We start from the raw sequence: 23,945 nt of genomic DNA, 5'->3' as shown, positions 1-23,945 counted from the left end.
GCGGGGTGACGTCAAACGCCGAGCACCGCCCGAACAAGGAGAGGCAACGACTTCTGCAGAAGTCGTGACAATATACCTGGTGGATACCAGAGTTTCCTGTAGTCCTGACCAGACATAAACTCCTATATACCTGGTAGAGAGCAGAGTTTCCTGTAGTCCTGACCAGACATAAACTCCTATATACCTGGTAGATAGCAGAGTTTCCTGTAGTCCTGACCAGACATAAACTCCTATATACCTGGTAGATACCAGAGTTTCCTGTAGTCCTGACCAGACATAAACTCCTATATACCTGGTAGAGAGCAGAGTTTCCTGTAGTCCTGACCAGACATAAACTCCTATATACCTGGTAGATAGCAGAGTTTCCTGTAGTCCTGACCAGACATAAACTCCTATATACCTGGTAGATACCAGAGTTTCCTGTAGTCCTGACCAGACATAAACTCCTATATACCTGGTAGAGAGCAGAGTTTCCTGTAGTCCTGACCAGACATAAACTCCTATATACCTTGTAGATAGCAGAGTTTCCTGTAGTCCTGAACAGACATAAACTCCTATATACCTGGTAGAGAGCAGGGTTCCCTGTAGTCCTGGCCAGACATAAACTCCTATATACCTGGTAGATACCAGAGTTTCCTGTAGTCCTGACCAGACATAAACTCCTATATACCTGGTAGATAGCAGAGTTTCCTGTAGTCCTGGCCAGACATAAACTCCTATATACCTGGTAGAGAGCAGGGTTTCCTGTCGTCCTGGCCAGACATAAACTCCTATATACCTGGTAGAGAGCAGGGTTTCCTGTAGTCCTGACCAGACATAAACTCCTATATACCTGGTAGATAGCAGGGTTTCCTGTAGTCCTGGCCAGACATAAACTCCTATATACCTGGTAGATACCAGAGTTTCCTGTAGTCCTGACCAGACATAAACTCCTATATACCTGGTAGATAGCAGAGTTTCCTGTAGTCCTGGCCAGACATAAACTCCTATATACCTGGTAGATAGCAGAGTTTCCTGTAGTCCTGACCAGACATAAACTTCTCATTCCCATGCTATGCTGACCACTGTAGCCAGGTCTGTAAAACTCTAAATCTCTCTGACTTCAGAGTAAAGCTGCTTAATCAGTTAATTCTCTGTGGAATCTGTATGTTGATTGGCTGAATGGATTATAACGATGGGGACATTAATACAGCTCAGCCTCCTGGTTCACTAAAGGTTGCACCTTCACTTTGCACAAACCACTTATATGGACTGAAGTCTGAAGAGAGAATACAACTAAATTGCAAATTACAGCATTCAGGACATTGTAGTTGCTGATATTTCTGTTTTGCTGTTTTAGTCAGGGCTGTTTCAGTCAGGGCTGTTTTAGTCAGGCCTGTTTTAGTCAGGGCTGTTTTAGTCAGGGCTGTTTTAGTCAGGGCTGTTTCAGTCAGGGCTGTTTCAGTCAGGGCTGTTTTAGTCAGGGCTGTTTCAGTCAGGGCTGTTTCAGTCAGGCCTGTTTTAGTCAGGGCTGTTTCATTCAGGGCTGTTTCAGTCAGGCCTGTTTTAGTCAGGGCTGTTTCAGTCAGGGCTGTTTTAGTCAGGGCTGTTTTAGTCAGGGCTGTTTTAGTCAGGGCTGTTTTAGTCAGGGCTGTTTTAGTCAGGGCTGTTTTAGTCAGGGCTGTTTTAGTCAGGGCTGTTTTAGTCAGGGCTGTTTCAGTCAGGGCTGTTTTAGTCAGGGCTGTTTTAGTCAGGCCTGTTTTAGTCAGGGCTGTTTCAGTCAGGGCTGTTTTAGTCAGGGCTGTTTTAGTCAGGGCTGTTTTAGTCAGGGCTGTTTTAGTCAGGGCTGTTTTAGTCAGGGCTGTTTTAGTCAGGCCTGTTTTAGTCAGGGCTGTTTTAGTCAGGCCTGTTTTAGTCAGGGCTGTTTTAGTCAGGGCTGTTTCAGTCAGTGCTGTTTTAGTCAGGGCTGTTTTAGTCAGGCCTGTTTTAGTCAGGGCTGTTTTAGTCAGGGCTGTTTCAGTCAGTGCTGTTTTAGTCAGGGCTGTTTTAGTCAGGGCTGTTTTAGTCAGGGCTGTTTTAGTCAGGGCTGTTTTAGTCAGGGCTGTTTCAGTCAGGGCTGTTTTAGTCAGGCCTGTTTTAGTCAGGGCTGTTTTAGTCAGGGCTGTTTTAGTCAGGGCTGTTTTAGAAAATCTGATGCGTATGTATTTAATACATGATGGTAAGTTATACAGAGAAAGGTTCTTCTGAGACTTTTACCCACTTCACACACAAACGCACACGCACATGCACAAATACAGCAGCATTACCACGGCACAAGGCTTCACACATCTACCTCATAAGAGGAGCCATTGACTGCAGTTTGACTCCTCACACACACAGTGGGTTGTTGGGAGGGGGAGGAGGCAGGGCTGGCGGTGGGGCAGGGGCGAGGTAAGGGCGAGGCAGGGGAGGAGGGGAGCTTGTTTGAGAGAAGAAGGGGTTGAGGCAGAGAGGGGGGAACCGGGGGCAGGAGAGGGGGTATGGGGCCAGAATGGGTAGGGTGAGGGGGCAGAAGATGGGGGGACGCAGGGGAGGGGCAGTGTATAAAAAACATTTGCCAGCCTGTACTGTGCCTGGGCTCTGTTACCATGCAACTGAGAAAAAACACTCTCCATAATATTTACACTGCAGCATTATTTTCCACCCGGGCCTCCAACAGAAAGAGAGACAGAAGAGCAGAAAGAGAGAGAGAGAGAGAGAGAGGAGCAGAAAGAGAGAGAGAGAGAGAAGAGCAGAAAGAGAGAGAGAGAGAGAGAGAGAGAGAGAGAGAGGGAGAGGGAGAGGGGGAGAGAGAGGAAAGATGGAGAGAGAGAGAAGAGCAGAGAGAGAGAGAGAGAGAGAGAGAGAGAGAGAGAGAGAGAGAGAGAGAGAGAGAGAGAGAGAGAGAGAAGAGCAGAGAGAGAGAGAGAGAGAGAGAGAGAGAGAGAGAGGGAGAGAGAGAGGGGGAGAGAGAGGAAAGAGGGAGAGAGAGAGAAGAGCAGAGAGAGAGAGAGAGAGACAGAAGAGAGGGAGAGGAGATATAGAGAGCAAGAAGAGAGAGACAGCATTCTTCTCCACAATTACAGAACTATAAATGACTGACTGGCGAAGTGATCTATCTCTCTCGTGTTACCCAGTCTACAGTAGGGCTTAAACGGTTCTACCCAGAGTAGGGTTTAAACGGTTCTACCCAGAGTGGGGTTTAAACGGTTCTACCCAGAGTGGGGTTTAAACGGTTCTACCCAGAGTGGGGTTTAAACGGTTCTACCCAGAGTGGGGTTTAAACGGTTCTACCCAGAGTGGGGTTTAAACGGTTCTACCCAGAGTGGGGTTTAAACGGTTCTACCCAGAGTGGGGTTTAAACGGTTCTACCCAGAGTGGGGTTTAAACGGTTCTACCCAGAGTGGGGTTTAAACGGTTCTACCCAGAGTGGGGTTTAAACGGTTCAGAGTGGGGTTTAAACGGTTCCAGAGTGGGGTTTAAACGGTTCTACCCAGAGTGGGGTTTAAACGGTTCTACCCAGAGTGGGGTTTAAACGGTTCTACCCAGAGTGGGGTTTAAACGGTTCTACCCAGAGTGGGGTTTAAACGGTTCTACCCAGAGTGGGGTTTAAACGGTTCTACCCAGAGTGGGGTTTAAACGGTTCTACCCAGAGTGGGGTTTAAACGGTTCTACCCAGAGTGGGGTTTAAACGATTCTACCCAGAGTGGGGTTTAAACGATTCTACCCAGAGTGGGGTTTAAACGGTTCTACCCAGAGTGGGGTTTAAACGGTTCTACCCAGAGTGGGGTTTAAACGGTTCTACCCAGAGTGGGGTTTAAACGGTTCTACGCAGAGTAGGGTTTAAACGGTTCTACCCAGAGTGGGGTTTAAACGGTTCTACCCAGAGTGGGGTTTAAACGGGGTAGGGATTAACTCTCTCTGCATAAGGTTCCATCGCAGCGAGGTAATGTGAAGCGTTCCATCCTGTGACATCACTCTCTTAGTCACTATGACCTTCTAGCTGAGTTCATGTCAGGGTTACTACACTGTAGTAACAGTAAGACATTACTGGGTTATATATTATCATCATGTTTCCACTGAGCTGTCAAATCATCTCTGCCTTCAAGACACCAGTCACAACAATACACTACCTCTCTTTATTTCTCTCTCTCTATTCTATATTTCTCTCCTCTTCACAATAAGCAGCGAAGTTTAGCCCCTCTGGCTGTTTCTGTCTAGTTTTAATATTCTCAAATACCAGGAGAGAGACCCTCCCTCTCCTGTCTCTGTCTCTCTCCTGTCTCTGTCCCTCTCCTGTCCCTCTCCTGTCCCTCTCCTGTCTCTCTCCTGTCTCTCTCCTGTTTCTCTCCTGTCTCTGTACCTCTCCTGTCCCTCTCCTGTCTCTCTCCTGTCTCTCTTTTATCTCTGTCTCTCTCCTGTCTCTGTCCCTCTCCTGTCCCTCTCCTGTCTCTCTCTGGTCTCTCTCCTGTCTCTCTCCTGTCTCTGTCCCTCTCCTGTCCCTCTCCTGTCTCTCTCCTGTCTCTGTCCTGTCTCTGTCCCTCTCCTGTCTCTCTCCTGTCTCTCTTTTATCTCTGTCTCTCTCCTGTCTCTCTCCTGTCTCTGTCCCTCTCCTGTCCCTCTCCTGTCTCTCTCCTGTCTCTGTCTCTCTCCTGTCTCTCTTTTATCTCTGTCTCTCTCCTGTCCCTCTCCTGTCTCTGTCTCTCTCATGTCTCTGTCCCTCTCCTGTCCCTCTCCTGTCTCCCTCCTGTCTCTGTCTCTCTCCTGTCTCTGTCCCTCTCCTGTCCCTCTCCTGTCTCTCTCCTGTCTCTGTCCCTCTCCTGTCCCTCTCCTGTCTCTCTCCTGTCTCTCTTTTATCTCTGTCTCTCTCCTGTCTCTCTCCTGTCTCTGTCCCTCTCCTGTCCCTCTCCTGTCTCTCTCCTGTCTCTGTCTCTCTCCTGTCTCTCTTTTATCTCTGTCTCTCTCCTGTCCCTCTCCTGTCTCTGTCTCTCTCATGTCTCTGTCCCTCTCCTGTCCCTCTCCTGTCTCTGTCTCTCTCCTGTCTCTCTCCTGTCTCTGTCCCTCTCCTGTCCCTCTCCTGTCTCTCTCCTGTCTCTGTCCCTCTCCTGTCCCTCTCCTGTCTCTCTCCTGTCTCTGTCTCTCTCCTGTCTCTCTCCTGTCTCTGTCCCTCTCCTGTCCCTCTCCTGTCTCTCTCCTGTCTCTCTTTTATCTCTGTCTCTCTCCTGTCTCTCTCCTGTCCCTCTCCTGTCTCTGTCTCTCTCCTGGCTCTGTCCCTCTCCTGTCTCTCTCCTGTCTCTCTCCTGTCTCTGTCCCTCTCCTGTCCCTCTCCTGTCTCTCCTGTCTCTCTTTTATCTCTGTCTCTCTCCTGTCTCTGTCCCTCTCCTGTCTCTCTCCTGTCTCTCTCCTGTCTCTCTCCTGTCTCTGTCCCTCTCCTGTCCCTCTCCTGTCTCTCTCCTGTCCCTCTCCTGTCTCTCTCCTGTCTCTCTCCTGTCTCTCTTTTATCTCTGTCTCTCTCCTGTTTCTCTCCTGTCTCTGTCTCTCTTCTGTCCCTCTCCTGTCCCTCTCCTGTCTCTGTCTCTCTCCTGTCTCTGTCTCTCTCCTGTCTCTCTCCTGTCTCTGTCTCTCTCCTGTCCCTCTCCTGTCTCTCTCCTGTCTCTCTCCTGTCTCTGTCCCTCTCCTGTCTCTCTCCTGTCTCTGTCTCTCTCCTGTCTCTGTCTCTCTCCTGTCTCTGCCTCTCTCCTGTCTCTCTCCTGTCTCTGTCTCTATCCTGTCTCTCTCTTGACTCCCCTGTCTTTGTCTTTCGATTGTTTCTCTCTTGTCTTTGCCATGTTAGCCAATCCTCTTTTTCTCCTTTTTGTTTTTCATCCACAGTCTTATGTTGAACCCCCATGCTAACCATGCCTCGCCCCCTTCCCTGTCTACCTCTCCCCCCTCTTCCTCACCCCCTTCACTCTCACCCTCACCCCTCTTCCTCACCCACTTCCCTATCTACCTCTCCCCCCTCTTCCTCACCCCCTTCACTCTCCCCCTCACCCCTCTTCCTCACCCACTTCCCTATCTACCTCTCCCCCTCTTCCTCACCCCCTTCACTCTCCCCCTCACCCCTCTTCCTCACCCACTTCCCTGTCTGCCCCTCCCCGTCTTCCTCACACCCTTCCCTGTCTGCCTCTCCCCCTCTTCCTCACACCCTTCCCTGTCTGCTGCCTCTCCCCTCTTCCAACCCCCTTCCCTCACCCCCTCTTTCCCTCCCATCGCTCTCTTCTCCCTCCCTGCCTTACCCCCTCTCTCCTCCCTCCCTGCCTTACCCCCTCTCTGCTTCCCCCTCTCTCCTCCCTCCCTGCCTTACCCCCTCTCTCCTCCCTCCCTGCCTTACCTCCTCTCTGCTTCTCCCTCTCTCCTCCCTCCCTGCCTTACCCCTCTCTCCTCCCTCCCTTACCCCCTCTCTCCTCCCTCCCTGCCTTACCCCTCTCTGCTTCTCCCTCTCTCCTCCCTCCCTACCTTACCCCCTCTCCTCCCTCCCTGCCTTACCTCCTCTCTGCTTCTCCCTATCTCCTCCCTCCCTGCCTTACCCCTCTCTGCTCCCTCCCTGCCTTACCCCCTCTCTCCTCCCTCCCTGCCTTACCTCCTCTCTGCTTCTCCCTCTCTCCTCCCTCCCTGCCTTACCCCCTCTCTCCTCCCTCCCTGCCTTACCCCCTCTCTGCTTCTCCCTCTCTCCTCCCTCTCTGCCTTACCCCTCTCTCCTCCCTCCCTGCCTTACCCCCTCTCTGCTTCTCCCTCCCTCCTCCCTCCCTGCCTTACCCCTCTCTCCTCCCTCCCTGCCTTACCCCCTCTCTCCTCCCTCCCTGCGTTACCCCCTCTCTGCTTCTCCCTCTCTCCTCCCTCCCTGGCTTACCCCTCTCTCCTCCCTCCCTGCCTTACCCCCTCTCTGCTTCCCCCTCTCCTCCCTCCCTGCCTTACCCCTCTCTCCTCCCTCCCTGCCTTACCCCCTCTCTCCTCCCTCCCTGCCTTACCCCCTCTCTGCTTCCCCCTCTCTCCTCCCTCCCTGCCTTACCCCCTCTCTCCTCCCTCCCTGCCTTACCTCCTCTCTGCTTCTCCCTCTCTCCTCCCTCCCTGCCTTACCCCTCTCTCCTCCCTCCCTTACCCCCTCTCTCCTCCCTCCCTGCCTTACCCCCTCTCTGCTTCTCCCTCTCTCCTCCCTCCCTGCCTTACCCCCTCTCCTCCCTCCCTGCCTTACCTCCTCTCTGCTTCTCCCTATCTCCTCCCTCCCTGCCTTCCCCCTCTCTCCTCCCTCCCTGCCTTACCCCCTCTCTCCTCCCTCCCTGCCTTACCTCCTCTCTGCTTCTCCCTCTCTCCTCCCTCCCTGCCTTACCCCCTCTCTCCTCCCTCCCTGCCTTACCCCCTCTCTGCTTCTCCCTCTCTCCTCCCTCTCTGCCTTACCCCTCTCTCCTCCCTCCCTGCCTTACCCCCTCTCTGCTTCTCCCTCCCTCCTCCCTCCCTGCCTTACCCCTCTCTCCTCCCTCCCTGCCTTACCCCCTCTCTCCTCCCTCCCTGCGTTACCCCCCTCTGCTTCTCCCTCTCTCCTTCCCTCCCTGCCTTACCCCCTCTCCTCCCTCCCTGCCTTACCCCCTCTCTGCTTCCCCCTCTCCTCCCTCCCTGCCTTACCCCTCTCTCCTCCCTCCCTGCCTTACCCCCTCTCTCCTCCCTCCCTGCCTTACCCCCTCTCTGCTTCTCCCTCTCTCCTCCCTCCCTGCCTTACCCCTCTCTCCTCCCTCCCTGCCTTACCCCCTCTCTGCTTCTCCCTCTCTCCTCCCTCCCTGCCTTACCCCTCTCTCCTCCCTCCCTGCCTTACCCCTCTCTGCTTCTCCCTCTCTCCTCCCTCCCTGCCTTACCCCCTCTCTCCTCCCTCCCTGCCTTACCCCCTCTCTGCTTCTCCCTCTCTCCTCCCTCCCTGCCTTACCCCTCTCTCCTCCCTCCCTGCCTTACCCCCTCTCTGCTTCTCCCTCTCTCCCCCTCAGCTAAGGCACCAGCAGTGGAGTCTGGTGATGGAGAGTGCTGTCCCTTCAGACCGTGGGAACTACACCTGTGTTGTACAGAACAAGTATGGCACCATCACCCACAGCTACCAGCTAGACGTGCTAGGTAAGACACCACCACAGCTACCAGCTAGACGTGCTAGGTAAGACACCACCACAGCTACCAGCTAGACGTGCTAGGTAAGACACCACCACAACTACCAGCTAGACGTGCTAGGTAAGACATCACCACAGCTAGACGTGCTAGGTAAGACACCACCACAGCTACCAGCTAGACGTGCTAGGTAAGACACCACCACAACTACCAGCTAGACGTGCTAGGTAAGACATCACCACAGCTAGACGTGCTAGGTAAGACACCACCACAGCTACCAGCTAGACGTGCTAGGTAAGACATCACCACAGCTAGACATGCTAGGTAAGACACCACCATAGCTAGACGTGCTAGGTAAGACACCACCACAGCTACCAGCTAGACGTGCTAGGTAAGACATCACCACAGCTAGACATGCTAGGTAAGACATCACCACAGCTAGACATGCTAGGTAAGACATCACCACAGCTAGACATGCTAGATAAGACATCACCACAGCTAGACGTGCTAGGTAAGACATCACCACAGCTAGACGTGCTAGGTAAGACATCATGCTAGGTAAGACATCACCACAGCTAGACATGCTAGGTAAGACATCACCACAGCTAGACGTGCTAGGTAAGACATCACCACAGCTAGACATGCTAGGTAAGACATCACCACAGCTAGACGTGCTAGGTAAGACAACCACCACAGCTCCAGCAAGACATGCAAGACAAGACACCACCACAGCTACCAGCTAGACATGCTAGGTAAGACACCTCCACAGCTAGACGTGCTACATAAGACACCACCACAGCTACCAGCTAGACGTGCTAGGTAAGACACCACCCCAGCTAGACGTGCTAGGTAAGATACCACCACAGCTACCAGCTAGACGTGCTAGATAAGACACCACCACAGCTACCAGCTAGACGTCCTAGGTAAGACACCACCACAGCTAGACGTGCTAGGTAAGAAACCACCACAGCTACTAGCTAGACGTGCTAGGTAAGACACCACCACAGCTACCAGCTAGACGTGCCAGGTAAGACACCACCACAGCTACCAGCTAGACGTGCTAGGTAAGACACCACCACAGCTACTAGCTAGACGTGCTAGGTAAGACACCACCACAGCTAGACGTGCTAGGTAAGACACCACCACAGCTAGACTTGCTAGAAGACACCACCACAGCTACCAGCTAGATGTAAGACACCACCACAGCTACCAGCTAGACGTGCTAGGTAAGACATCACCACAGCTAGATGTGCTAGGTAAGACACCACCACAGCTACCAGCTAGACTTGCTAGGTAAGACATCACCACAGCTAGACGTGCTAGGTAAGACATCACCACAGCTAGATGTGCTAGGTAAGACACCACCACAGCTACCAGCTAGACGTGCTAGGTAAGACACCACCACAGCTAGACCTGCTAGGTAAGACACCACCACAGCTAGACGTGCTAGGTAAGACACCACCACAGCTACCAGCTAGACGTGCTAGGTAAGACACCACCACAGCTACCAGCTAGACGTGCTAGGTAAGACACCACCACAGCTAGACGTGCTAGGTAAGACACCACCACAGCTAGACGTGCTAGGTAAGACACCACCACAGCTACCAGCTAGACGTGCTAGGTAAGACATCACCACAGCTAGACATGCTAGGTAAGACATCACCACAGCTAGACGTGCTAGGTAAGACAACCACCACAGCTCCAGCAAGACATGCAAGACAAGACACCACCACAGCTACCAGCTAGACATGCTAGGTAAGACACCTCCACAGCTAGACGTGCTACATAAGACACCACCACAGCTCCAGCTAGACCTGCTAGGTAAGATACCACCACAGCTACCAGCTAGACGTGCTAGATAAGACACCACCACAGCTACCAGCTAGACGTCCTAGGTAAGACACCACCACAGCTAGACGTGCTAGGTAAGAAACCACCACAGCTACTAGCTAGACGTGCTAGGTAAGACACCACCACAGCTACCAGCTAGACGTGCTAGGTAAGACACCACCACAGCTACCAGCTAGACGTGCTAGGTAAGACACCACCACAGCTACTAGCTAGACGTGCTAGGTAAGACACCACCACAGCTAGACGTGCTAGGTAAGACACCACCACAGCTAGACTTGCTAGGTAAGACACCACCACAGCTACCAGCTAGATGTGCTAGGTAATACATCACCACAGCTAGATGTGCTAGGTAAGACACCACCACAGCTACCAGCTGGACTTGCTAGGTAAGACATCACCACAGCTAGACGTGCTAGGTAAGACATCACCACAGCTAGATGTGCTAGGTAAGACACCACCACAGCTACCAGCTAGACGTGCTAGGTAAGACACCACCACAGCTAGACCTGCTAGGTAAGACACCACCACAGCTAGACGTGCTAGGTAAGACACCACCACAGCTACCAGCTAGACGTGCTAGGTAAGACACCACCACAGCTACCAGCTAGACGTGCTAGGTAAGACACCACCACAGCTAGACGTGCTAGGTAAGACACCACCACAGCTACCAGCTAGATGTGCTAGGTAAGACACCACCACAGCTAGACGTGCTAGGTAAGACACCACCACAGCTAGACTTGCTAGGTAAGACACCACCACAGCTACCACCTAGATGTGCTATGTAAGACATCACCACAGCTAGATGTGCGAGGTAAGACACCACCACAGCTAGACTTGCTAGGTAAGACACCACCACAGCTACCAGCTAGACGTGCTAGGTAAGACACCACCACAGCTAGACCTGCTAGGTAAGACACCACCACAGCTAGATGTGCGAGGTAAGACACCACCACAGCTAGACTTGCTAGGTAAGACACCACCACAACTACCAGCTAGACGTGCTCGGTAAGACATCACCACAGCTAGACGTGCTAGGTAAGACACCACCACAGCTACCAGCTAGACGTGCTAGGTAAGACATCACCACAGCTAGACATGCTAGGTAAGACACCACCATAGCTAGACGTGCTAGGTAAGACACCACCACAGCTACCAGCTAGACGTGCTAGGTAAGACATCACCACAGCTAGACATGCTAGGTAAGACATCACCACAGCTAGACATGCTAGGTAAGACATCACCACAGCTAGACATGCTAGATAAGACATCACCACAGCTAGACGTGCTAGGTAAGACATCACCACAGCTAGACATGCTAGGTAAGACATCACCACAGCTAGACATGCTAGGTAAGACATCACCACAGCTAGACGTGCTAGGTAAGACATCACCACAGCTAGACATGCTAGGTAAGACATCACCACAGCTAGACGTGCTAGGTAAGACAACCACCACAGCTCCAGCAAGACATGCAAGACAAGACACCACCACAGCTACCAGCTAGACATGCTAGGTAAGACACCTCCACAGCTAGACGTGCTAGGTAAGACACCACCACAGCTACCAGCTAGACGTGCTAGGTAAGACACCACCACAGCTAGACATGCTAGGTAAGACATCACCACCACAGCTCACCCAGCTAGACGTGCTAGGTAAGACATCACCACAGCAGCATGCCAGCAAGACATGCACAGAGACGTGCAAGACACCACCAGCAGACATGCAAGACAAGACACCACCACAGCTAGACATGCTAGGTAAGACACCTCCACAGCTAGACGTGCTACATAAGACACCACCACAGCTACCAGCTAGACGTGCTAGATAAGACACCACCACAGCTACCAGCTAGACGTCCTAGGTAAGACACCACCACCAGCTAGACGTGCTAGAGGTAAGACACCACCACAGGTAAGATAAACACCACCACAGCTACTAGCTAGACGTGCTAGGTAAGACACCACCACAGCTACCAGCTAGACGTGCTAGGTAAGACACCACCACAGCTACCAGCTAGACGTGCTAGGTAAGACACCACCACAGCTACTAGCTAGACGTGCTAGGTAAGACACCACCACAGCTAGACGTGCTAGGTAAGACACCACCACAGCTAGACTTGCTAGGTAAGACACCACCACAGCTACCAGCTAGATGTGCTAGGTAAGACATCACCACAGCTAGCTGTGCTAGGTAAGACACCACCACAGCTACCAGCTGGACTGTGCTAGGTAAGACATCACCACAGCTAGAGCGTGCTAGGTAAGACATCACCACAGCTAGATGTGCTAGGTAAGACACCACCACAGCTACCAGCTAGACGTGCTAGGTAAGACACCACCACAGCTAGACCTGCTAGGTAAGACACCACCACAGCTAGACGTGCTAGGTAAGACACCACCACAGCTAGGTAAGACACCACCAGCTAGACGTGCTAGGTAAGACACCACCACAGCTACCAGCTAGACGTGCTAGGTAAGACACCACCACAGCTAGACGTGCTAGGTAAGACACTACCACAGCTACCAGCTAGACGTCACCACAGCCTAGGTAAGACACCACCACAGCTACCAGCTAGACGTGCTAGGTAAGACATCACCACAGCTAGATGTGCTAGGTAAGACACCACCACAGCTACCAGCTAGATGTGCTAGGTAAGACACCACCACAGCTAGACGTGCTAGGTAAGACACCACCACAGCTAGACTTGCTAGGTAAGACACCACCACAGCTACCAGCTAGATGTGCTAGGTAAGACATCACCACAGCTAGATGTGCGAGGTAAGACACCACCACAGCTAGACTTGCTAGGTAAGACACCACCACAGCTACCAGCTAGACGTGCTAGGTAAGACACCACCACAGCTAGACCTGCTAGGTATGACACCACCACAGCTAGATGTGCGAGGTAAGACACCACCACAGCTAGACGTGCTAGGTAAGACACCACCACAGCTAGACTTGCTAGGTAAGACACCACCACAGCTACCAGCTAGACGTGCTAGGTAAGACATCACCACAGCTAGATGTGCGAGGTAAGACACCACCACAGCTAGACTTGCTAGGTAAGACACCACCACAGCTACCAGCTAGACGTGCTAGGTAAGACACCACCACAGCTAGACCTGCTAGGTAAGACACCACCACAGCTAGATGTGCTAGGTAAGACACCACCACAGCTACCAGCTGGACTTGCTAGGTAAGACACCACCACAGCTAGACCTGCTAGGTAAGACACCACCACAGCTACCAGCTAGACGTGCTAGGTAAGACACCACCACAGCTAGACATGCTAGGTAAGACATCACCACAGCTAGACATGCTAGGTAAGACATCACCACAGCTAGACATGCTAGGTAAGACATCACCACAGCTAGACGTGCTAGGTAAGACATCACCACAGCTAGACATGCTAGGTAAGACATCACCACAGCTAGACATGCTAGGTAAGACATCACCACAGCTAGACGTGCTAGGTAAGACATCACCACAGCTAGACATGCTAGGTAAGACATCACCACAGCTAGACGTGCTAGGTAAGACAACCACCACAGCTCCAGCAAGACATGCAAGACAAGACACCACCACAGCTACCAGCTAGACATGCTAGGTAAGACACCTCCACAGCTAGACAAGACACCACCACAGCGTGCTACATAAGACACCACCACAGCTACAGCAGCTAAGACACCACCACAGCTGCTAGGTAAGACACCACCACAGCTAGACCTGCTAGGTAAGATACCACCACAGCTACCAGCTAGACGTGCTAGATAAGACACCACCACAGCTACCAGCTAGACGTCCTAGGTAAGACACCACCACAGCTAGACGTGCTAGGTAAGAAACCACCACAGCTACTAGCTAGACGTGCTAGGTAAGACACCACCACAGCTACCAGCTAGACGTGCTAGGTAAGACACCACCACAGCTACCAGCTAGACGTGCTAGGTAAGACACCACCACAGCTACTAGCTAGACGTGCTAGGTAAGACACCACCACAGCTAGACGTGCTAGGTAAGACACCACCACAGCTAGACTTGCTAGGTAAGACACCACCACAGCTACCAGCTAGATGTGCTAGGTAAGACACCACCACAGCTACCAGCTGGACTTGCTAGGTAAGACATCACCACAGCTAGACGTGCTAGGTAAGACATCACCACAGCTAGATGTGCTAGGTAAGACACCACCACAGCTACCAGCTGGACTTGCTAGGTAAGACACCACCACAGCTAGACCTGCTAGGTAAGACACCACCACAGCTACCAGCTGGACTTGCTAGGTAAGACATCACCACAGCTAGACGTGCTAGGTAAGACACCACCACAGCTAGACCTGCTAGGTAAGACACCACCACAGCTAGATGTGCTAGGTAAGACATCACCACAGCTAGACGTGCTAGGTAAGACATCACCACAGCTAAGACACCACCACAGTGCTAGGTAAGACACCACCACAGCTACCAGCTAGACACCACGTGCTAGGTAAGACACCACAGCTACCAGCTAGCGTGCTAGGTACCAGCTAGACGTGCTAGGTAAGACACCACCACAGCTAGAGCGATGTGCTAGGTAAGACACCACCACAGCTACCAGCTAGACGTGCTAGGTAAGACACCACCACAGCTACAGCTAGATGTGCTAGGTAAGACATCACCACAGCTAGATGTGCTAGACATCACCACAGCTAGATGTGCACCACCACAGCTACCAGCTAGATGTGCTAGGTAAGACACCACCACAGCTAGACGTGCTAGGTAAGACACCACCACAGCTAGACTTGCTAGGTAAGACACCACCACAGCTACCAGCTAGATGTGCTAGGTAAGACATCACCACAGCTAGATGTGCGAGGTAAGACACCACCACAGCTAGACTTGCTAGACACCACCACAGGTGCTAGGTAAGACACCACCACAGCTACCAGCTAGATGTGCTAGGTAAGACATCACCACAGCTAGATGTGCGAGGTAAGACACCACCACAGCTAGACTTGCTAGGTAAGACACCACCACAGCTACCAGCCAGACGTGCTAGGTAAGACACCACCACAGCTAGACCTGCTAGGTAAGACACCACCACAGCTAGATGTGCTAGGTAAGACATCACCACAGCTAGATGTGCGAGGTAAGACACCACCACAGCTAGACGTGCTAGGTAAGACACCACCACAGCTAGACTTGCTAGGTAAGACACCACCACAGCTACCAGCTAGATGTGCTAGGTAAGACATCACCACAGCTAGATGTGCGAGGTAAGACACCACCACAGCTAGACTTGCTAGGTAAGACACCACCACAGCTACCAGCTAGATGTGCGAGGTAAGACACCACCACAGCTAGACTTGCTAGGTAAGACACCACCACAGCTACCAGCTAGACGTGCTAGGTAAGACACCACCACAGCTAGACCTGCTAGGTAAGACACCACCACAGCTAGACTTGCTAGGTAAGACACCACCACAGCTACCAGCTAGAGGTAAGACACCACCACAGCTAGACTTGCTAGGTAAGACACCACCACAGCTAGATGTGCTAGGTAAGACACCACCACAGCTAGGTAAGACACCACCACAGCTAGACTTGCTAGGTAAGACACCACCACAGCTACCAGCTAGACGTGCTAGGTAAGACACCACCACAGCTAGACTTGCTAGGTAAGACACCACCACAGCTACCAGCTAGATGTGCTAGGTAAGACATCACAGCTAGACAGCTAAGACATGCTGCGTGCTAGGTAAGACACCACCACAGCTAGACTTGCTAGGTAAGACACCACCACAGCTACCAGCTAGACATGCTAGGTAAGACATCACCACAGCTAGACGTGCTAGGTAAGACAAAACCACCACAGCTACCAGCTAGACGTGCTAGGTAAGACACACACCACAGCTACCAGCTAGACGTGCTAGGTAAGACACCACCACAGCTACCAGCTAGATACCACCACGTGCTAGGTAAGACACCACCACAGCTACCAGCTAGACGTGCTAGGTAAGACACCACCACAGCTAGACGTGCTAGGTAAGACACTACCACAGCTACCAGCTAGACGTCCTAGGTAAGACACCACCACAGCTACCAGCTAGACGTGCTAGGTAAGACATCACCACAGCTAGATGTGCTAGGTAAGACACCACCACAGCTACCAGCTAGATGTGCTAGGTAAGACACCACCACAGCTAGACGTGCTAGGTAAGACACCACCACAGCTAGACTTGCTAGGTAAGACACCACCACAGCTACCAGCTAGATGTGCTAGGTAAGACATCACCACAGCTAGATGTGCGAGGTAAGACACCACCACAGCTAGACTTGCTAGGTAAGACACCACCACAGCTACCAGCTAGATGTGCTAGGTAAGACATCACCACAGCTAGATGTGCGAGGTAAGACACCACCACAGCTAGACTTGCTAGGTAAGACACCACCACAGCTACCAGCCAGACGTGCTAGGTAAGACACCACCACAGCTAGACCTGCTAGGTAAGACACCACCACAGCTAGATGTGCTAGGTAAGACATCACCACAGCTAGATGTGCGAGGTAAGACACCACCACAGCTAGACGTGCTAGGTAAGACACCACCACAGCTAGACTTGCTAGGTAAGACACCACCACAGCTACCAGCTAGATGTGCTAGGTAAGACATCACCACAGCTAGATGTGCGAGGTAAGACACCACCACAGCTAGACTTGCTAGGTAAGACACCACCACAGCTACCAGCTAGATGTGCGAGGTAAGACACCACCACAGCTAGACTTGCTAGGTAAGACACCACCACAGCTACCAGCCAGACGTGCTAGGTAAGACACCACCACAGCTAGACCTGCTAGGTAAGACACCACCACAGCTAGACTTGCTAGGTAAGACATCACCACAGCTAGATGTGCGAGGTAAGACACCACCACAGCTAGATGTGCTAGGTAAGACACCACCACAGCTAGACTTGCTAGGTAAGACACCACCACAGCTACCAGCTAGATGTAGACATCACCACAGCTAGAGGTAAGACACCACCACAGCTAGACTTGCTAGGTAAGACACCACCATAGCTACCAGCTAGATGTGCTAGGTAAGACACCACCACAGCTAGACTTGCTAGGTAAGACACCACCACAGCTACCAGCTAGATGTGCTAGGTAAGACATCACCACAGCTAGATGTGCGAGGTAAGACACCACCACAGCTAGACTTGCTAGGTAAGACACCACCACAGCTACCAGCTAGACGTGCTAGGCTAGAGACACCACCAGCCACTGTGCTAGGTAGACCACAGCTAGAGGTAAGACACCACCACAGCTAGACTTGCTAGGTAAGACACCACCACAGCTACCAGCTAGACGTGCTAGGTAAGACACCACCACAGCTAGACCTGCTAGGTAAGACACCACCACAGCTAGACTTGCTAGGTAAGACACCACCACAGCTACCAGCTAGACGTGCTAGGTAAGACACCACCACAGCTAGACGTGCTAGGTAAGACACCACCACAGCTAGATGTGCTAGGTAAGACATCACCACAGCTAGATGTGCGAGGTAAGACACCACCACAGCTACCAGCTGGACTTGCTAGGTAAGACGCTCCAACAAGATGTCATAATTTGGGAACTGATAGATTCATTGACTTCAGTTCATATTGTCACATGGTATCAAAGTCATCAGAATCCATACTCCACCTGTGTGTTTGTGTTCTGCTGACAAACCTCCTGCCCCTCTCACTTCTCTGGCCCATTCAGAGCGTTCCCCTCACAGGCCCATCCTCCAGGCAGGTCTTCCAGCCAATCAGACAGTGGTATTGGGCAGTAATGTGGAGTTCCACTGTAAGGTGTACAGCGATGCCCAGCCTCATATCCAGTGGCTGAAGCACATCGAGGTGAACGGATCCCGGTATGGTCCTGACGGTGTCCCATACGTCAACATACTCAAGGTGGGTGGGACTTAACGGTCCGCTGAATCAATCACACCTGACTTCTTGTCAGCTAGAGCAAATCAGATCTGACTTCCTGTCTGCTTGGTCAATCAGACCTGACATCCAGATTGACTTGGACCAATAAGAAGAGACACTAGATTAATCTCTAGTATTACTCTTGTCTGTAGTTGCTGTGAGGCAACAAGGGATACATTGAGTTGACCTCTAACCTTCTTCATACAAGGTTAGGATGAGGTCATGGGGAGAGTTGTTTTAGTTTGGTGTTCAGTTGATAGTGTGATGTTTCTTTAAAGGATTATAGAGACTGGTCTCTCTCCTTAGTCTTCTAGTTTGTTTAGCATGTATAGTTCTGTAACAGAGCAGTAGTCTGGTGATCTAGAAGAGAGCATGCAGGATTCCTCTCAGGGGACAACACCCTTCCTTCCCACCAGAGTGTTTTAAAAACAGATTTTATTTGAACTCAGAGAAAGAGACTCCCAGAGAAATAAAGAATTTGGCTTTCTCATTTTGGCACCGAGGGAATAAAACAATCATCTGGTTTGGACTAAAGTTAACTAGTGTGGTGGCGGCAGGGAGGCAGGGAGAGACGGCTGTTAACCACCCAGACTCTGATGTGCTGTGTCGCCTCGTCTGAGAGAGGGAGGAGGAGGAGAGGAGGAGAGAAGGAAGGAGGGAAGAGGCACTCGAAAAAGCCACCATGGAAAAACTGAGCGGAAGAACAAGGGGAAGGGCAGAGTCAGCAGAGAGAGAAAGAGAGAGAGAAGTAGGAGAGCTGAGAGAGAGAGAGAGAAGTAGGAGAGCTGAGAGAGAGAGAGATAGAAGTAGGAGAGCTGAGAGAGAGAGAGAGAGAGAGAGAGAGAGAAGTAGGAGAGCTGAGAGAGAGAGAGAAGTAGGAGAGCTGAGAGAGAGAGAGAGAGAGAGAGAGAGAGAGAGAGAGAGAGAGAGAGAGAGAGAGAGAGCTGAGAGAGAGAAGAGAGCTGAGAGAGAGAGAGAGAGAGAGAGAGAGAGAGAGAGAGAGAGAGAGAGAGAGAGAGAGAGAGAGAGAGAGAGAGCTGAGAGAGAGAGAGAGAGAGAAGTGGGAGCGCTGAGAGAGAGAGAAGAGAGCTGAGAGAGAGAGAGAGAGAGAGAGAGAAGTAGGAGAGCTGAGAGAGAGAGAGAGAGAGAGAGAGAGAAGTAGGAGAGCTGAGAGAGAGAGAGAGAGAGAGAGAGAGAGAGAGAGAAGTGGGAGAGCTGAGAGAGAGAAGGAGACAGTGACAGAGACAGAGTGAAAGACAGAGAGAGAGAGAGAGAGAGAGAGAGGACAGAGAGAAAGACAGAAGTAGGAGGTGAGCAAGAGAGAAAGAGAGAGACAGAGAGAGAGGACAGAGAGAGAAAGAGAGAGAGGAGAGCTGATAGTGAGAGAGAAAGAGAGACAGAGTGAGAGAATTAGAAAGTGAGAGAGAGAGAGAGAGAGAGAGAGAGAGAGAGAGAGAGAGAGGGGGGGGACGGAGAAAGAGGGGACAAAGAGAGAGACAGAGAGAGAGAGAGGGGGCAGAGAGAGAGTGAGAGGACAGAGAGCGCCTCGGCTACCCAGACCACGGCTCCACACTATTTTCATCTCCACATAATTGATGCAGTCTGGGACTGGCCCCACCACAGGCTGTAGAGTTGATCTGGGACTGGCCCCAACACAGTCTGTAGAGTTGATCTGGGACTGGCCCCACCACAGTCTGTAGAGTTGATCTGGGACTGGCCCCACCACAGTCTGTAGAGTTGATCTGGGACTGGCCCCACCACAGTCTGTAGAGTTGATCTGGGACTGGCCCCACCACAGTCTGTAGAGTTGATCTGGGACTGGCCCCACCATGCCACAGCTCTACTGACATCTTTAGACTATGACTGATGGGGGGTCTACTGACATCCTACAACTATGACTGATGGGGGGTCTACTGACATCCTACAACTATGACTGATGGGGGTCTACTGACATCCTACAACTATGACTGATGGGGGTCTACTGACATCCCAACTATGACAACTATGACTGATGGGGGGTCTACTGACATCCTACAACTATGACTGATGGGGGTCTACTGACATCCTACAACTATGACTGATGGGGGGTCTACTGACATCCTACAACTATGACTGATGGGGGGTCTACTGACATCCTACAACTATGACTGATGGGGGTCTACTGACATCCTACAACTATGACTGATGGGGGTCTACTGACATCCTACAACTATGACTGATGGGGGGGTCTACTGACATCTTACAACTATGACTGATGGGGGGGTCTACTGACATCTTACAACTATAACTGATGATGGGGGTCTACTGACATCCTACAACTATGACTGATGGGGGTCTACTGACATCCTACAACTATGACTGATGGGGGGTCTACTGACATCCTACAACTATGACTGATGGGGGGTCTACTGACATCCTACAACTATGACTGATGGGGGTCTACTGACATCCTACAACTATGACTGATGGGGGGTCTACTGACATCTTACAACTATGACTGATGGGGGTCTACTGACATCCTACAACTATGACTGATGGGGGTCTGCTGACATCCTACAACTATGACTGATGGGGGGGTCTACTGACATCCTACAACTATGACTGATGGGGGTCTACTGACATCCTACAACTATGACTGATGGGGGTCTACTGACATCCTACAACTATGACTGATGGGGGTCTACTGACATCCTACAACTATGACTGATGGGGGGTCTACTGACATCCTACAACTATGACTGATGGGGGGTCTACTGACATCCTACAACTATGACTGATGGGGGTCTACTGACATCCTACAACTATGACTGATGGGGGTCTACTGACATCCTACAACTATGACTGATGGGGGGTCTACTGACATCCTACAACTATGACTGATGGGGGTCTACTGACATCCTACAACTATGACTGATGGGGGTCTACTGACATCCTACAACTATGACTGATGGGGGGGGTCTACTGACATCCTACAACTATGACTGATGGGGGGGTCTACTGACATCCTACAACTATGACTGATTGGGGGGGTCTACTGACATCCTACAACTATGACTGATGGGGGTCTACTGACATCCTACAACTATGACTGATGGGGGTCTACTGACATCCTACAACTATGACTGATGGGGGTCTACTGACATCCTACAACTATGACTGATGGGGGGTCTACTGACATCCTACAACTATGACTGATGGGGGTCTACTGACATCCTACAACTATGACTGATGGGGGGTCTACTGACATCCTACAACTATGACTGATGGGGTCTCTGACACTGACATTTACTGACACTATGACTGATGGGGGGTCTACTGACATCCTACAACTATGACTGATGGGGGGTCTACTGACATCCTACAACTATGACTGATGGGGGTCTACTGACATCCTACAACTATGACTGATGGGGGGTCTACTGACATCCTACAACTATGACTGATGGGGGTCTACTGACATCCTACAACTATGACTGATGGGGGTCTACTGACATCCTACAACTATGACTGATGGGGGTCTACTGACATCCTACAACTATGACTGATGGGGGTCTACTGACATCCTACAACTATGACTGATGGGGGTCTACTGACATCCTACAACTATGACTGATGGGGGGGGTCTACTGACATCCTACAACTATGACTGATGGGGGGTCTACTGACATCCTACAACTATGACTGATGGGGGGGGGGGTCTACTGACATCCTACAACTATGACTGATGGGGGTCTACTGACATCCTACAACTATGACTGATGGGGGGTCTACTGACATTTAGGACTATGACTGATGGGGGTCTACTGACATCCTACAACTATGACTGATGGGGGGTCTACTGACATCCTACAACTATGACTGATGGAGGGGGGGGTCTACTGACATCCTACAACTATGACTGATGGAGGGGGGGGTATACTGACATTTTAGGACTATTACTGACTGGGGGGGGGGTTCAGAGCATCGAGGTAGAAGGGGTGAGTGGAATTAAATGTTGGTAGGGATGTTTTTAAGACAAATGTATATGTATAACATTTCAATGATTGGTAAGTATATTATACAGTTTACATACACCTTAGACAAGTACATTTAAACTCAGTTTTTCACAATTCCTGACATTTAATCCTAGTAAATATTCCCTTTCTTAGGTCAGTTAGGATCACCACTTTATTTTAAGAATGTGAAATGTCAGAATAATAGTTGAGAGAATTATTTATTTCAGCATTTATTTCTTTCATCACATTCCCAGTGCGTCAGAAGTTTACATAAACTCAATTATTATTTGGCAGCATTGCCTATAAATTGTTTAACTTGGTGTCAAACGTTTCGGGTAGCCTTCCACAAGCTTCCCACAATAAGTGAATTTTGGCCCATTCCTCCTGACAGAGCTGGTGTAACTGAGTCAGGTTTGTAGGCCTCCTTGCTCACACATGCTTTTTCAGTTCTTCCCATACATTGTCTATGTGATTGAGGTCAGGGCTTTGTGATGGCCCCTCCAATACCTTGACTTTGTTGTCCTTAAGCCGTTTTGCCACAACTTTGGAAGTATGCTTGGGGTCATTGTTCATTTGGAAGACACATTTGCGACCAAGCTTTAACTTCCTGACTGACTGTATAATATATTGATACTTCATATGATAAACGATCTGTTTTAATGAACCACGTCCAGTTTTGATACATGTTCTGTTTTCTCCTCGTGTTTAATTATTGATCTACTGTTTTTTTCTGTCACGAGTAATGATGCGGTGTGTGTGTTCTGCGTACGTACTTACATAAGCCTTTCAGTTGTCGGACTGACTAGTTATCCTCCTTTCCCTTTCCTTTAATGTCCTCATCTACAGCTTCCATCTCACTGTGGGTTTAACCACAGAGATCCTGTTGGATCAAAGTTTTCCTTTAACAAAATGGATCATTTTTTGGGCATGTTGCTAGGATCCAAATGTAGAGTTATAATATGTAATTGTATGGTTCTAACCCTCCTCTCCTCCAGAGTCCAGTCAGCAGGAGAACAGAGGTTGATGTTATACTGGCTGTGTTGTTGTTGTTGTTTACACCAGTGTATTTTAACCCCTTCTATCCAGAGTCTAGTGAGCAGGAGAACAGAGGTTGATGTTATACTGGCTGTGTTGAATGTGACCGAAGCTGATGCCGGGAAGTACTGGTGTCGAGCATCTAACTTTGTAGGAAAGTCAGAAAACGCCTTCTGGCTCACGGTACACAGACCAAGTAAACCAGGTAAACCCACTATCACTACGACCACCTGGCGTTCCAAGCTATCTACTGTTGTAACAACCCTCCTCTCTCTATCTAACCCATCTGTTTCCCCTCCTCTCTCTATCTAACCCATCTGTTTCCCCTCCTCTATCTATCTAACCCATCTGTTTCCCCTCCTCTATCTATCTAACCCATCTGTCTCCCCTCCTCTATCTATCTAACCCATCTGTCTCCCCTCCTCTATCTATCTAACCCATCTGTCTCCCCTCCTCTATCTATCTAACCCATCTGTCTCCCCTCCTCTATCTATCTAACCCATCTGTCTCCCCTCCTCTATCTATCTAACCCATCTGTCTCCCCTCCTCTATCTATCTAACCCATCTGTTTCCCCTCCTCTATCTATCTAACCCATCTGTCTCCCTCCTCTATCTATCTAACCCATCTGTCTCCCCTCCTCTATCTATCTAACCCATCTGTCTCCCTCCTCTATCTATCTAACCCATCTGTTCCCCTCCTCTATCTATCTAACCCATCTGTCTCCTCCTCTATCTATCTAACCCATCTGTCTCCCCTCCTCTATCTATCTAACCCATCTGTCTCCCCTCCTCTATCTATCTAACCCATCTGTCTCCCCTCCTCTATCTATCTAACCCATCTGTTTCCCCTCCTCTATCTATCTAACCCATCTGTCTCCCCTCCTCTATCTATCTAACCCATCTGTCTCCCCTCCTCTATCTATCTAACCCATCTGTCTCCCCTCCTCTATCTATCTAACCCATCTGTCTCCCCTCCTCTATCTATCTAACCC

At 50.7% G+C, this 23,945-nt stretch overlaps 1 protein-coding gene across 1 annotated transcript in view; it reads left to right on the top strand.

Moving 5' to 3' along the window:
- The window catches only part of fgfr3 (fibroblast growth factor receptor 3), a 275,420-nt gene that overhangs the window by 191,761 nt on the left and 59,714 nt on the right, over positions 1-23,945 (top strand). The window contains 3 exon segments of the mRNA XM_052495875.1: positions 8,013-8,136; positions 17,715-17,905; positions 23,005-23,158. Coding sequence (XP_052351835.1) covers positions 8,013-8,136; positions 17,715-17,905; positions 23,005-23,158 — 469 coding nt within the window.

The sequence above is a fragment of the Oncorhynchus keta genome, chromosome 35, assembly GCF_023373465.1.
Source record: "Oncorhynchus keta strain PuntledgeMale-10-30-2019 chromosome 35, Oket_V2, whole genome shotgun sequence".
Classification (NCBI taxonomy): domain Eukaryota; kingdom Metazoa; phylum Chordata; class Actinopteri; order Salmoniformes; family Salmonidae; genus Oncorhynchus; species Oncorhynchus keta.
Note: the sequence above shows the minus strand (reverse complement) of the source record. Positions and strands in the feature narration are given on the sequence as shown.